The sequence below is a fragment of the Synchiropus splendidus genome, chromosome 18 (assembly GCF_027744825.2).
Source record: "Synchiropus splendidus isolate RoL2022-P1 chromosome 18, RoL_Sspl_1.0, whole genome shotgun sequence".
Taxonomy (NCBI): domain Eukaryota; kingdom Metazoa; phylum Chordata; class Actinopteri; order Syngnathiformes; family Callionymidae; genus Synchiropus; species Synchiropus splendidus.
Window position 1 is genome coordinate 2523566 of NC_071351.1, and position 13902 is coordinate 2537467.

At 45.7% G+C, this 13902-nt stretch overlaps 1 protein-coding gene and 1 long non-coding RNA gene across 3 annotated transcripts in view; one reads left to right on the top strand and one right to left on the bottom strand.

Annotated features, from left to right (window-relative positions):
* Positions 1-1610: 1610 nt before the first annotated feature.
* The window catches only part of LOC128749277 (uncharacterized), a 47914-nt gene continuing 35622 nt past the window's right edge, over positions 1611-13902 (bottom strand). The window contains exons 4-5 of the long non-coding RNA XR_008412917.1: positions 9858-10011; positions 1611-1747 (exon numbers count right to left, since the gene is read on the bottom strand). This is a non-coding gene — a long non-coding RNA (uncharacterized LOC128749277). The remainder of the gene's footprint in view (positions 1748-9857; positions 10012-13902) is intronic.
* Positions 7815-13902, top strand: part of oprl1 (opiate receptor-like 1) — a 34140-nt gene continuing 28052 nt past the window's right edge. For both annotated transcript variants that reach the window (XM_053848697.1, XM_053848698.1), the window contains exons 1-2: positions 7815-7993; positions 11958-12173. In XM_053848697.1, coding sequence (XP_053704672.1) covers positions 11965-12173 — 209 coding nt within the window. In that variant the 5' untranslated portion in view covers positions 7815-7993; positions 11958-11964. The remainder of the gene's footprint in view (positions 7994-11957; positions 12174-13902) is intronic.

Genomic DNA, 13902 nt, shown 5'->3' on the forward strand with positions numbered 1-13902 from the left:
ACTCACAGTGAACAGCACTTCATCACAAACCACTCTCTGGAAGGGAAAATGGCTTCCAAGTGTTCCCATATATATCCTGCTCCTGTTCTTCTGCTGCATTCGCTACCTCTTTAATAATCGTGATCGCTCCTTCTCCGACCGCACTTACTAGCCCAGTTTCAAACTCTGCTAATACCCCTCATTCCACCCTAAAACAAGAGCCTGTGTGACACAACCTACTATCACAGGAGCTCTGCAGCACGACTGCCACCTGCTGACTGAATTGGTGAGACCAAGAATAAAATACATAGAAGCCAATACATTTAGGTGAAAAAAGTCATAGTGGCTTCGCAGAGGTACAAGATAGATCATGGATCACGACTGAGTAGTACGTGGTCGCAGCAACAGTTGTAACAGAAGTAGCAGTAGACAGAGTCCATGTGACCTACTACTGTTTAAAGCAGCCAACTCCCAGCTGCTCGTACAGTCTTTGGTGCGTTCTTTGTCTTTGTGAACCCACAGTTTATTGTGGAGTTTTATGTGCTGAAGCGCTATGTGTTATGACTCAATGTTTTGGTTTGAACAACAGGCATGAACAAAGAGGAGGAATCAGTGAAGGTGGTGTTACTCTCTCCTGCTCTCCAAACAGGAAACAACAGGTCATTTCCTAAGTCTTTGCCACAGTGTTGCGGTCATCGCGATGACAATAACAACTGACGGTACATCATGATTGACGGGATATGAACTTTAACCACAGGATTAATGACAGCAATGAAGTGTTTGCATTGATTATGCTTTGTAATTTGTTAGCTCACTAATAACCTGTGCAGGAAGCTCTATTCCATTGCTAGGCAACAGATGCAGAAGAGAGCGAGAGCGAGAGAGAGAGGGGGGTTGGTGCCAGTGGTTAGAGGTGTGATGGAGAAGTTCACCCAGGAACTGGACAATGACCTTGACCCTTGCACGTCGATGACCCAGACTGGTGGAAGCCCAGCTTCCGAGCTAATGGAGTGTATACAGCAGAGGGCGATCAACTAGGTGTGGCAGATTGACGGCACGATTCACAGTGTTTGAATTTCCCCCCAAAATATCGCAGCACAGCCAGATATCAGATGGCGCACGCTGCGACTAAAGAGTCCAGCTGCTGCGAGGGAGGAGTGACGCAGCATATGCATTTTTCAAACCATTACTTTGGCTCCAACTTTGAACCTCAAGCCTCAGTTTCCAGGGGAGATTCGGGAATGAGGCCCTGATTGCAACAAGCGAATAACTAAAAATATTTCAATGGGTTCTCGGGGGGGGTGCAGCTGCAGCTGGATTATGAATAAAGACTACAGAAGGCAGCAGCTTCCACATCTAGCTGTGAGAGGATGGTGAAGCAGAAATCACCCCGTGTTTTTGGTGTGGAGATACGTCTGATATGTAGCTGCGCGTCTCCACTGAAAGACGCTGATGTTTCTTTATCCCTGACCCACTGACATCCAGCCTTGTTGGCAGCAAACATTTATGACACTACATTCAACCTCCTACAATTGAAGCGACTCACTCCAGTAAACAGTAAGACACTGGTGCTGATCACTTTCAAGTTAGAGCCCTTGCTCAAGGGTCGTGCGGCAGTTCTGAGGAAAGATGCTACTGCTTTGTTTCAATCACATTTCAACGTGCGTCGACTGGACGATGATGCCACTCACCGCTGTAGTGGGTGTGGCTCCGACCATCTTCCTGAACTTGGCTGCCTCAGGATCCACCAATGGAGCCACTTCGAAGCCTGCGGTGCAACGGAAGTGACGACGTGAGGCACAGACATGAGGAATTGGCGCTTAAAATAAATGCATTATTAGTCATTATTATAAGCACAAGTTTGCTCCAGTTCATTCCATGATCTATTTTGCTCAAATCTTCATGTTTTCTGAACAAATTAGGTCTTTTGATTTGAATTGAATAGAATATTGTGTGGCAAATGCATGAAGGGCATGGAGATGTGTGTCAAGAGCGTTCAGTTATTCCCTCAATAACCGGCACTGAAGGGGAAAAAAGTTCCCCTTCAACATCATCACCATCAATAAAGAAAATATTCCATGAATATTCTGCTCATGTCAGAGTGCACTAGACGGTTGCTTGCTTTGGGTCTCACTTGTTTCCTACTCATCTGTCTATACACAGACATCCCGCTGCATTCAAAGTCTTATTGCTTTATGAAGCTCTAAGTGTTAGCCATGCTTCTTTTTCCCACACTATTTACAGGAGTTATCTGGCATGTTCTGGTGTGGTAGTGGAACGAAAAATAACATATTAAAAAGCGCGTGTGAGGTCAGGTCGCAGGGGGCAACAGCCAGGCCAAAGACGGCCAACTTCCTTGTCAGAAAACTCCTTCAGTCTTCAGGGAATCCTGAGGCAGACCAAGGATTACCAGCGGATCGAATCACTTCATGTCATGGGTCCAACCCAGATCTTCTTCCCAGTGAGACCTTCCCAGAGTGGAAGTCAAGGAAGTCCTCCTGAGGGTGTAACAGGCATTCAGATGTCATGCAAAATAATATTTTGGAAAGAGCCCTGTGGTAAACACCTGAGTTACCTAAGATTGAGTCTCTGTTAGGATCATTACCTACTTTATCAAACACTCTCAGATGAAAGAAAACCCACCATGAAAGGGCTTTTGTCTCTAATAAGCCATTGGGCATCATTTCACACACTGCTGGCTTTTAAAGTCCATCCTCACTGCAATTTGCTTTCATTCAACCACGGAGTAGTATTTTGTCTTCGACGGTAGCGGGAGCTGAGACCCCACCGCTTCATGTTCCTCTGAGCACAGAGCAGTCTGAGAGGCCGGCTCCATTCCTCATGGACCACTACAGCATGAGAAATGGCTCAGAACGGTGGCAAAAATGGAGTCGAGAAGGTCATGAGGACACCAGTCCGTCAACTTCTTTGTGCAAAAACACTCCAAAATTGTAGGAGTTCACTGTTATGAGTTCAAGTTACCTGCATATGTTTTTGTATGTGCCCATTTAGCCTGTGGCTGGATGGTCGGTCGGCACATGTGCAAGCCTGAAAAGTGACAAGGGCTCCTGATGCAATACTGAAAATCTAGTGTGAAATCCTCCACCTAAAAATATCGCTCACCATCGCATGATAATACGGTGTCGCTTGAACTGAGCCAGAAAGGCAGCTGGGAGTCAATGACACCAGGAACCAAAGTCACCAGCGGGTGTTCTCAGCGGCTCTCGCCGCGCGAGGCAGGCGGCGTGACTCAGCGAGAACTCCCCAATATTAACAGGTGAACTCCATTGGTAATCCCCTGCATCACTGCTCCTGACAAGCCCCGGGGCTGCTGTAAGCCTCGGCCCAGCGGACACAACTCGCAGTCTCACAGCGATAGGAAAGACATTTTTCTCTTTACAAGTATTGATATTAAACATCAGCAGAGCAGTTCTTATTCCTCACGACAGAGTCGAGGAGTATTCCTTCATGAGAGAAAGGAAGCACTACCCTCTAGTTTGCTTGTCTGATCACGCTGTTCTACCATCTGTCAACATCCACAGACTCGGGTTAATTAAAGTTTCTGCCTGCCTTTTTTACCTCCCTTTTTAGCTCAGTCACGATATTTTCATTTGTTGCCCATCTACCTTCTGGTTGGCTATGATTCATCACACCAGCAACGCAGCTAAACGCTGAAACAAACAGGAAACTCCTCCTGGGAAATTGCCAGACCATCTCTGGAGGATGCACAAAGAGGCAGGCAACGTAGGAAAATGCCTCATTTTAAAGCAAAGGCCACGCGCCAGCTGCTTTATTTGCTCTCATGTGGTGTCGCCTCACCGTTGTGTAATTGTTTTCAAAATGCTGTTGAGGATGAAGGCAAATGTCCCCTTGACAGAGACATGTACGACTGTGTGCAGGTGACAGTAATACAAAGGAACAGATGGCTCTGAAGGCAACACTCATTGAGCTAATATAGGTGCTAACGTTGTGTTTCCAAGACTAGGTTTTCAAATTGCGTCCGTACTGTGATGTATGAATGCATTTCCAAAGTGTTGTAATAAGACTTCAGACATGACATAGCAATGGAATCCTGTTGAATTTCTGTCCTCACAACGTTTGTAATGTCCGTAAACAAATGTGTCTGTTCCTTCTGCGTTGTTTAAGGACCAATGCAGATGATCTGAGACTGATGTCGAGTGAGTGTGATGTGGGGCTGTGATGTTGTCACAGTGTTTAGCTAATAGACATCTAAGGTACAATACGGCGTGGATGAGGCGAGCATTGCCAGTGTTTATTACAGTGTGGTGAGGGATCAGTTACTGGCTCACAGCAGGGAATGCCTTTTATTACATGGCAACATTTTTCAGAACATCATTCCTTTCTTTAAAAACCATCATGAAGACAATTCACACAACTTCCCTCGACTGCTAAGCTCAGCATTGTCCACTGTGGGGTCACCTCCACCAAGGGCCCTCAGTTCGACAACCTTTGGGACCTGGAAACTACCTTCCATCAAGAGTGGAATGCATTGCCTCAGGACATTATTCAAACGGTTTTGGTGGTGCATTTGTCTTCAAACCACGATCCACGATAGAAGCTTCAATGAACCCAGCTCACCATCCGACCAATTCTGTGATAAAGCATTTTCATTTGAGCCAAGCAACACCCAAGCAAAACTGCCTTCATTACTTGAGTTTAATGAAGGTGTTCCATCTGGCGGTGTAGCTTCACTGTCGACCGCAAACATCTGACATCTTGCTCTCTGGTTTCCCCACCGTGAAGGTAGTGTGAGGAAGATCTCGAAAATAAATAAGCCACTTCTCAAAACTTCATGCCACATTTGTGTAAGACAACACAGCTCGCACTATTGTTAGCACAGGACTCGATCAAAACCTGCCTCATTCACTCACCCACCTGATGCAATTGCCAGTAACTATATCCACTGATGATAGTTTACCGATAGAGAGTCAGATGGAATAACGCCCCATCGTTTCACTCGCCGCACAAAAGCCTGCGTATGAATCTTTAATGGAGTCAATTCGAAGTGAACCAGACAGATTACACAGTTTTTGGTTTCAGTTAGGATTTTACTTTGTTATCCGGACGATACTGAAGACTCCCTCAGAGCGACGCTTGAAACTGAAGTCAACGGAGGTCAAATAAGTGGAGAACATTATCAGTTTGGAAACCTCCCGAGGCAGCCACAGGAGGCAACAATCGCACGTGAAGTCATTCATTCTATGTCCAAGATAACAACGTACTCTTTCCTGTAGGGCTGATGTTCTTGTTCATACATATACCATAAAGCTGCATGCTCAAGAAAGTCACCATCATGTGAAGCAGTGAAAACAGATAGAGAGGAAAAAAACACCTCACATTTCCAAAAAAAAAAACAAAAAACATTTTACCCAGTATGACCAACCCAATACTACTCTATGTTGGTGAGGTTTTCCTTCATAAGAGGAAGCAAATGAATGATTGAATGAACAAACAGTCAGTGGGAGATGAGCGCAACTGAAAATGAGGACCACCATCGCTCAAGAGGCCCAAACATCAGCTCTGCGTCTCCCAGAAAGACGTGGGAAGGATCCGGAATGAGCTGCAGGGCCAACCCAGCAATCGCAGAACATCAGCCACCATCATTCATCTTCTCCTCTACATGGAAATCACTCAATTTTCCCAGCAACAATCGCTGGCAGCCTCCTCCCTCTGGCATGGGCTTTTCAAATCGCTCCTCCAACACCAGCATTCTGACTCCGTAAATCATCCATTTGACTCCACTTTCAATATGAAATCTATAAGAGTATCGGCTAATTCTCTGTTTTTCAGTGGAAAAATGCGACATCTTTCTGTTTGATTTATATTTCATTGGCTTCACCTTCAGGATGTGAGCATGCAGCGGTTCAGCACTGACATCAAAGCAGCCCTTTTGTCATACAATAGCCTCATACGGTTCCTCATCATCGCCCTCCTCATCTGACGCATGATTCCTTGGCTGGCTTTGTCCAGCTGTTCATTTCTTCTGTTTTTGAGTCGAGGTCCGTTGAGCATTGTTTTCATCCACAGGATATTTCAATTTCACCCATGGTGGGTGGACAGTTCCATGTCTATCATAAGTTTAACTGAAAGAAAAAAAGTGAAATATTTGTCTGCTGCGTGAAAGACATGGACTTCACCAGGGTTCCACACTCTTCTATCCCAGTCTTCTGGACATATCTCATCCATTGTTTTTGGTAATGCTCGCTAGACTCGTAACTTGACTCGTTCACCCCTGTCCTTTGGGACACGCAGCAAAGCATGCCAAGAAATGACCTGGGTCACGTTGGTTCTTTCGGAGGTGGCAATGCCCAACTACCCCAAGCTGACCTACCGGAACCACTCGCTGGAAAGTCATATACACACAATGTCTAACACTGAGTCATGACAAACTTGTCTGGAACTCAAGCAAGCAATTGCAGGCGGAGCACTCTTCCATCTGAGCTACAGTTTGCTGCCCCCGCCACTGGGGAGTAGTATGTTGGTATGTTGTCTATTCTTTGGGTGTTGTAGACTGACTGTTTAGTTGCATACAGCTGCGCAAAAATAAGGTCAGGAGTCCGTACCGGGTGGTTAATATAAGACAATCAAATATCAAACACTGACGTCTTTCTGTTGCCAGCACAGAATGTTTCTGTGTGAGAAACACATTCCTCATTGAAAATGGAGTGTGACGGGCGGATGACGTCACAAGGCTCAAAGTCATTTCCTAAAACATTATAAAATGATTAAAAATAAATTATAAAATGATAGAAATGGTCAAATTATCGGCCACGGGTTTGAGTTCTCGCCCGCGCATACACAACAGGTCATGAGCAACAATTTGAGGAAGCTATTTATAAGAGTCGGATCAATAGTCTGCTCATTGCTCTGCGCAAGTGAGAGACAGATGGTTTGAAATCTGATGTTCACATGTGCTAATCGAAGGATCAAAGATCTCCCCATGGTCTGTGTGGCTGATCTTAATCAATGATATGAATAATATTCATTGGGAAGTGGCCTTGTTGTTATTGATGTGTTGATTTGAAATCATTCTCACCGACACGCGCTTCTGTTCGTTGGGACGATACACTCATTTATAAGAAGGATGCGTTTAATAACAACACCCTGCTTCATGTGACTGAGGGGAAATGTTGGGAAGCATGAATATTTTATCGCGTGCCTGCGTGTCGAAATTGAACTTTTGTTTGTTGTGTTTATTTATCATTAAGAATCCTTGAATGAAATCTTAAATCAAGAGGACTGTGTTGTTCCTGATTTTCAATCTTCCACACAGACTCCAACTGGTCTGCAGACGAGTGTGGAACCATCCTGACCTGAAGACACTGCCAGTCTGAGTAGATCTGCTAAGTCAGCAGTTCTCTCGCAGACCTTGTGTTAAATTCACATCCACATCAATCATGGGTCCTCGCAGTGTACTTGTTGAGCACCTTTTTATGATCCTCTCCAGCATGACTGTTGCGCTTAACTAGCATAAACTGCCTGCCTAACAAGTGCACACGCGCCTCCTCCCTGTTCCATGCATGAGAATGACCATTCCACTGATGTGTTTCTGCTCCATCACGCAGCAGCGGCACATGTACTTAAGTCCCTCCTCTCCATCCAAACGCACAGATTGCTTCACGAGCGAGGGGCTGGAGAGGGAGGTGATGAAGCCGCATCGATCTTGTCTGTGGAGGGGTGGGGTTGGGTGGAGGGGCTGGGAAAACGCTGTGAGAAGGACGGGAGGCTGCATCTTCATCCTCGCAGACCCCTCCTCCTCCTCCTCCTCCTCTTCTCCCCTCCCCTCTCTGTAAACCTGCCCGGCTGATGCTGGTGACTGGAGGTGAAAGCATCTCTCCCTCTCACTGCCTCTCCAACTGTGTGTTTGGATCCCTTAGTGATGAAACCTGGGAAACATCCAACAAACAGCAGGCAGAACGCAGCCCTGGACTGTGCGCAGTAACGCGGGGAGAAGAAGCGCAGCAACTTCCTACAGGGAGCTCAAGTAGAAAAGGTAGGATTCCACATGGATACGCAGCTTCTGTGTCTCTCTCCTGCCAGGACCACCGCCACTGGACTTGTGAAAAGGCGTCTGCGTGGGTCGGTGTTGATGCTGTTCTGCTCGGGCTGACAGCTGATATGATCGCACTCAGTGTGTGTGTGTGCGATGCTGCGTTAGTGTCTGTCACTGCACAAATATGCAGACGAGGTGCGCTGCGCTGTTTATACTTTTGACGTTCGCTTCGTCTGGTGCTGCGTTTAAGTGACTGGTTGCTCGGGGAGAGGGAGAGAGAGCGAGAGAAGCTCGGTGGTGCGTTCAAGTGTGTTTACCTGAAGCACATGTCCGGGCCAAAAGTCAGCTCTGCTGAGCTTTAAAATGTGTGTGTTCTGTCTTGACAAGTGGGGGCCGCGATTATTTCCTGGTTATAAACGTCAGTGAGATGTGATTCCAGCTTGTGTCGGATCAATTTAAATACTTTATTTAAGCCTAGTTTGACTGTAGAATGAACATAGTGATCAATGTATGGTGAATTGGGTAAAGTTTATTCAAAGATTGTCAAGAACTAACTTCACTTTTCTGATTTACATGTGGTCATATGTTCAACTGAATATTTCAAATGTCACATTCAGAAACTAAAAATAAAGGAATAAACTTTATCGATTTTTGAATGATTTACAGGGAGAACAGCAAAGAGCTTTGGGACTCACTCAACTTGAAAGCAAAGAACTAAATATTTATAAATTGTAGCCTATATAAGTCGGTTTTTAGCAATAGTTTGAGATCTCCTCTGACAGACTGGTCCAGAGTGGAGGAGCACTGACAGATTTAAGTCCAGATTTCGGGACAACTAGCAGAGACCCACCTCTGAGGCTAGAAGGGGGTCAGCAGTTCCGCAATGTCGTCGGGTGCCAGGTCAAGACGGACTTTAAAAGTTAGCGTTAACATCAATTCTAAAGTGGACAGCAAGTCAGAGCAGAGAAGCTAGCACAGGAGTGACGTGCTGCCGTCTGTTAGAGCCAGTTCTGAACCAGCTGGAGGCATGAGAGTGATTTCCTGTTGGTGCCAGTGAGGCGAGGGTTACAGTAGTCCAGGCGGGAGAATATGAACGCATGAATACGTTCAGCATTTGAGGGTATGGGTTTGATTGAAGAGATCATTTTCGACGCGTGCAGCTTAGTGCCCAGAATGGTGTACCTGCCTGGTCATGTGATGCTACATGGTGATTCTAGAACCTTGAAATAGCCAACGCAGGGTGACATGAAAGAGGGAGGACAAAGCTTACAGGCTGGATCAAGCACCGCACTTTTATCCACAGCGCTGCTTTCGTAGAGGATCTGGAATGTCACCCCCTCTATTACTGTATATAAACAACTATCATCAGGCGAACAATATTAATCGGACAAGAAAGTTACTGTCACGCCATCTTGACTTGAGCCAGGGGACGTGGCAGTCCATGCCGCCTCTGGTCTTCCTAGAAGAAATTCACCATTCAGTGTGAGTTTGTCAAATGTGGCGATCATATCTGAGCAAGGCCAGCGGCCAGATTCCAACAGCAAAGTGAGTCGTCAGACACCGTCCTCACACTGATCTGTCAGATTTACAACACGGGCTGTTTATTTAGCTTGACTTTTCTCCTGCTGTAAACACTGTGCCTTGGACCTGAACCACTGTGACAGATGGAAGAATCTTCTTGTTGAAGTTATCTGCGCTCAGCGAAACCAAACAATGTTTGAGTCGGGTGTTCCTTTCTTCTGCACGGATGGATTTATGTGCTTTGCGCTCGAATTTGAAGATTTTTTAAGTCAAGTCGGTGGCATCCACTAAACCCCTCAACACAAACATAACAAATGAGACAGTTATGTATTTGAGCGTTTACCTTCTGTTGACGGGAGTAGTTGAGCAGCCCACCCGGTGTGGCACTGCAGCCTTACATGGACTCTTCATGGTTCAGCTGAGCATTCATCACAGCTCAGCTGTGCGCCATATATCTACGCATGCATGCGGAACCCGAGCACGCTCCTCTGCAGGACCTGCAAAACAAAACACACCAGGAAGATTTATTAGGGCTTTAATGAAATGCATTCTGGGGTACAGTCTCACGCAGCATTCATCAAGCCGCCGCTGCAGCAAGGAATCGTGCAGCAGAATAGATGATGGCGTTCATTCCCATACATTTTTCATTGGAATTATTTCCTAAGCATTAAAGGCGTGAGTCAGAAGCATGACTCGGTGTAGTAACAAGAGTTTGGACTGAACAGTGAGGGTGCAGCTCGAGCCAAGTCCTCGACATGTCTCACAGATCACAGCTTAAAAGACTCCACAGATATCCATCGTGTACTCTGTTGTCACACGTTCTCGGTGGCGTTGACAACACGCTATCGAGTAAATGCGCAGCTTCACACCTGCGTGCGCAAAATGCAAGGCAGTCCGAGAAAATTAGTGCAAACTTGACAGATATTGGCTTCTCTTCTGTCCAACTGGCTGCAACAATTCAATCACCTGGAGTTAGTTCACAAACGTGGTGCGAGCCCGGATCACCGATAAACACCCTAATGATCTGGTCTACTGGCTGGAGGCTGTGTAGACAGAAATGAATGTAAGAGGGAGTGGTCAGCATGATGATGGTGTGTCTTGCTAAGGTTGGAATTTCCACACCATTTACTGTCAAATAGGACAGGAGCTCTCAACTTAAAGGAATAGAACTGATTCATTACTGCGATTGCAGATTTCATTTGTGTTCACTAACCACACAAACCTTGTGAAATGACATGAAACCATGTGATCAGTGCAAAGACATTTGTCATCGAGCAGCAGAACCAAGTCATGTTCATCAAATTTCCAAGGGAAAAAAAACTGTTGTTGTCATGAATACAATTCTGAATAAAATAAATATAATAAAACATCTAAACATCATAACATATTTTCTTTTTCCAAAACACTGAAGAAGATAAGTAAAGCGTAAATGTAAAAAAAAAAAAACTGCTTCAAGAGGTGAACAGTTTTTACTGTTGGGGGCACCATGACTTTCTTTAGCATTTTTTCTTTTTAAGAACTTCTCCATAGTCTCCATAGTTATCACAAATCTGCAGCTGTCAAGTCAATTCAATGACACACAACGGCCACCATATGTGGCACGTGTATTAAAAGTGAGCATCTCACGGCCCAGAGGAGTAAAACAAAAACCTTACAGCGGCCCTCGAGGAATAGGGACACTTCTTTTGCTTCAATTGTACCTGTGATCTAGCTCTCCGCATATGGACAGCTGCCTTACTTCAGCCCCATCAACCTGTTCACCAACGAATCATAGACACACACTTGATTCATCTCTTGGCAAATGTCCACATGCCCCCGCCCCCTCCCAAAATTAAACAATGGCTTGTCACGTCAACAATGGCTGCCAATCAAACCTCCACAGCTGTATGCGATTAAATCTGACCATGGGGTGCTGCATAATGTCGGCCCAATTTTTCTGGAGGCGAAATACGTTATTTTGGCGGTTGGTGACTTGTGGTTCATGAATGTGAAGTGCACCATGCTGCAGATTTTGGTGGTGGAGAAAAATGAGTCAGACATCAACACACCGGACCTGTAAAAAGTCTCTCATTAGTTCAGTCGCATATAAACTACAGCCTCTGAAAAGTAGAATATGAAAGCTCAGTTTCCGCATAAAAGATTTTTACATTGCACTTCCAGGGGAAGGGAGGAGAGAAGAAGATAAGAGAGATATTATTGCTCTACATTGGACCTGGCAGAAACCCCGGGGACATTCAGAAAATCAGCCCCAGTTACTGTTTAGAGTCGATAAATATTCATGCTCAAGCGGGACGGGAGGAACAAGCCGGGCGTACTGCGGCAAATTTTAGCAAGTGAAGAGGGAAAATGCTTTTTAACAACAAGTTCTCGCGCTGTTTTTCCTCGCATGTTGCCGATAGTTCTTTCCACATGAGCTCAGCAACTTTTGGTTTCTGTCTTGCAGCTCCAAAATGGACTTCGCCGATGAATTCTTGCTGGCCGAGTTGAGTCAACTGCACCTCTACAATGACTCGCTGTACCAGAACAACTTCAGCGGCACGTACAACGAGACTGACGCCTTGCTGCCCACCAGCGTGAAAGTCACCATCGTGGTCGTCTACATGATTGTGTGTGTGATCGGTTTGGTGGGGAACTTCCTGGTCATGTACGTCATCATCAGGTCAGTGGGCTTACAACTCCACCTTTCAAACGCTTCGACAGCGTTTCCCTGCCTGTCTGTTAGCAAAAGAACTCTCGCTGCCCCTGGTACAGTATCGCACACCTCTGCCCAGGAGCTCATTTCCATTTCCTGAGGACTTCTTTGAAATGGTCTCACCACCTCTTGAGTCCTTTAACCAACAGGTGAACCAAGACCAAAAGATAAGCGCTCTTCTGTTTGAAGTAAAACAAGAGTTGAAAACCCCCGGCAGATCTTCGAACCAACCACCACATTCTCTCCCTGCGAGCTGAGCGTTAGTGACAGGTTCTGTCAGAAACAGCCGCCGGCGTCACAGTCTGTGACACTCGGCCGTGACTCAGCCGCCAGCAGCCTTGACACTGACGCATTCAGTGATTAACTGACACATGCAGATGAATTTGTGTCTGATTCGGTCGCAAAAAAGGTTGTTTGTGTTGTCTAATTAATGACAGGGCAGACGGCGTTCCAGAAGAGAAAACAAACACCGACTTCGCACAAAGTTACTCATCCTCTTTGATAAGTTACATGCCATAAAAGGAGCTTTAAAAAGGTTAATGTTCGCAGTGGGCCTGTACGATTCGTGGGAAAATATGAATCATGATCTTTTAGCTCAGAATTGACATCACAATTCTCTCATTAAATATGGCGTTTATTGCACAGATAAACCAGGACAAAACAAAGTTGCAGCACCAAACATGTGACGTTTCAGGTGCTGATAAAGATTTGTGGTCGGGATGCTCCGATCGATCGGCATTCACCGATCATGGCCGATCACGATCGACTGGAGCATCCCGAATTTGTGGTGTTACCTTGCGATGCTGCGACGAGTGAAAGACACGTTAAATGACACTCGTTGTCCAGTTTGAATCCACAATACAGCCACACAACTGAACGCGAGCCTTTGTTTTCGGAACAAGTTTGTTTTGAGAGCGATTCTCACAACTAGTTTCCGGTTCGTCATCCATTTTGCTTCAGTTTGTATCCTGCCGCCGAGCGATCCGATCACGACAGCGTTAACGTCACCAGTGAAACACATGACCACAAGGCGCTTCGTCATTGGCTGAAGGTGAAGCCATGAGCATCGTGGGAACTGAGAAAGTCGTGGCTTGCAGCACCGCTTGAGCGTAAAACTCACAAAGGAAAGAAGCATTTGTGATGCAAATCCAGTGGGTTGCGAATCCAGTGCGAATCCAAATTAATTGAAAATTAAATCAGACACAAGGGTGAATCGAAATGGCATTTTTTAAAATGATTTATCGTGCAGGCCTAGTTAGCAAGCAAACTTCTGTCTGCTTTGTGCCACGAGCTCTGGAGCAAGTGATAATCTAGTGAGTTTGGTAGCAAAATAGCACAAGATGCTGGGTTAAATCAATGTATTACTCAGTTATTAACACATATCCGTTGCTTCAAATTGTCAACATGATTTATCTGAGTTGTTTGCATCCATAGCTTATTAGTTTTGCTGCGTTGAAGTCCCGTTCCGAGTCAGAAAAACAGTCAGTTTATGTTGTGCTTTCGGTGGAACAGTTTGGTTTCTACTGGGTCTCGTACACTGGACCTGTCTTTGACATCTGGAACTCTTCCGCCCTTCTCTTCTTTCTGTTATGTGGCTTCAGAAGCTTTGCGCCGTGACACTCATTAGCCTCCAGGTAAGGATCAAGAAGTCTGGCCGTGTTGGTGGATTCTTTCTGGCGTAGAGCCAGGGTGATTT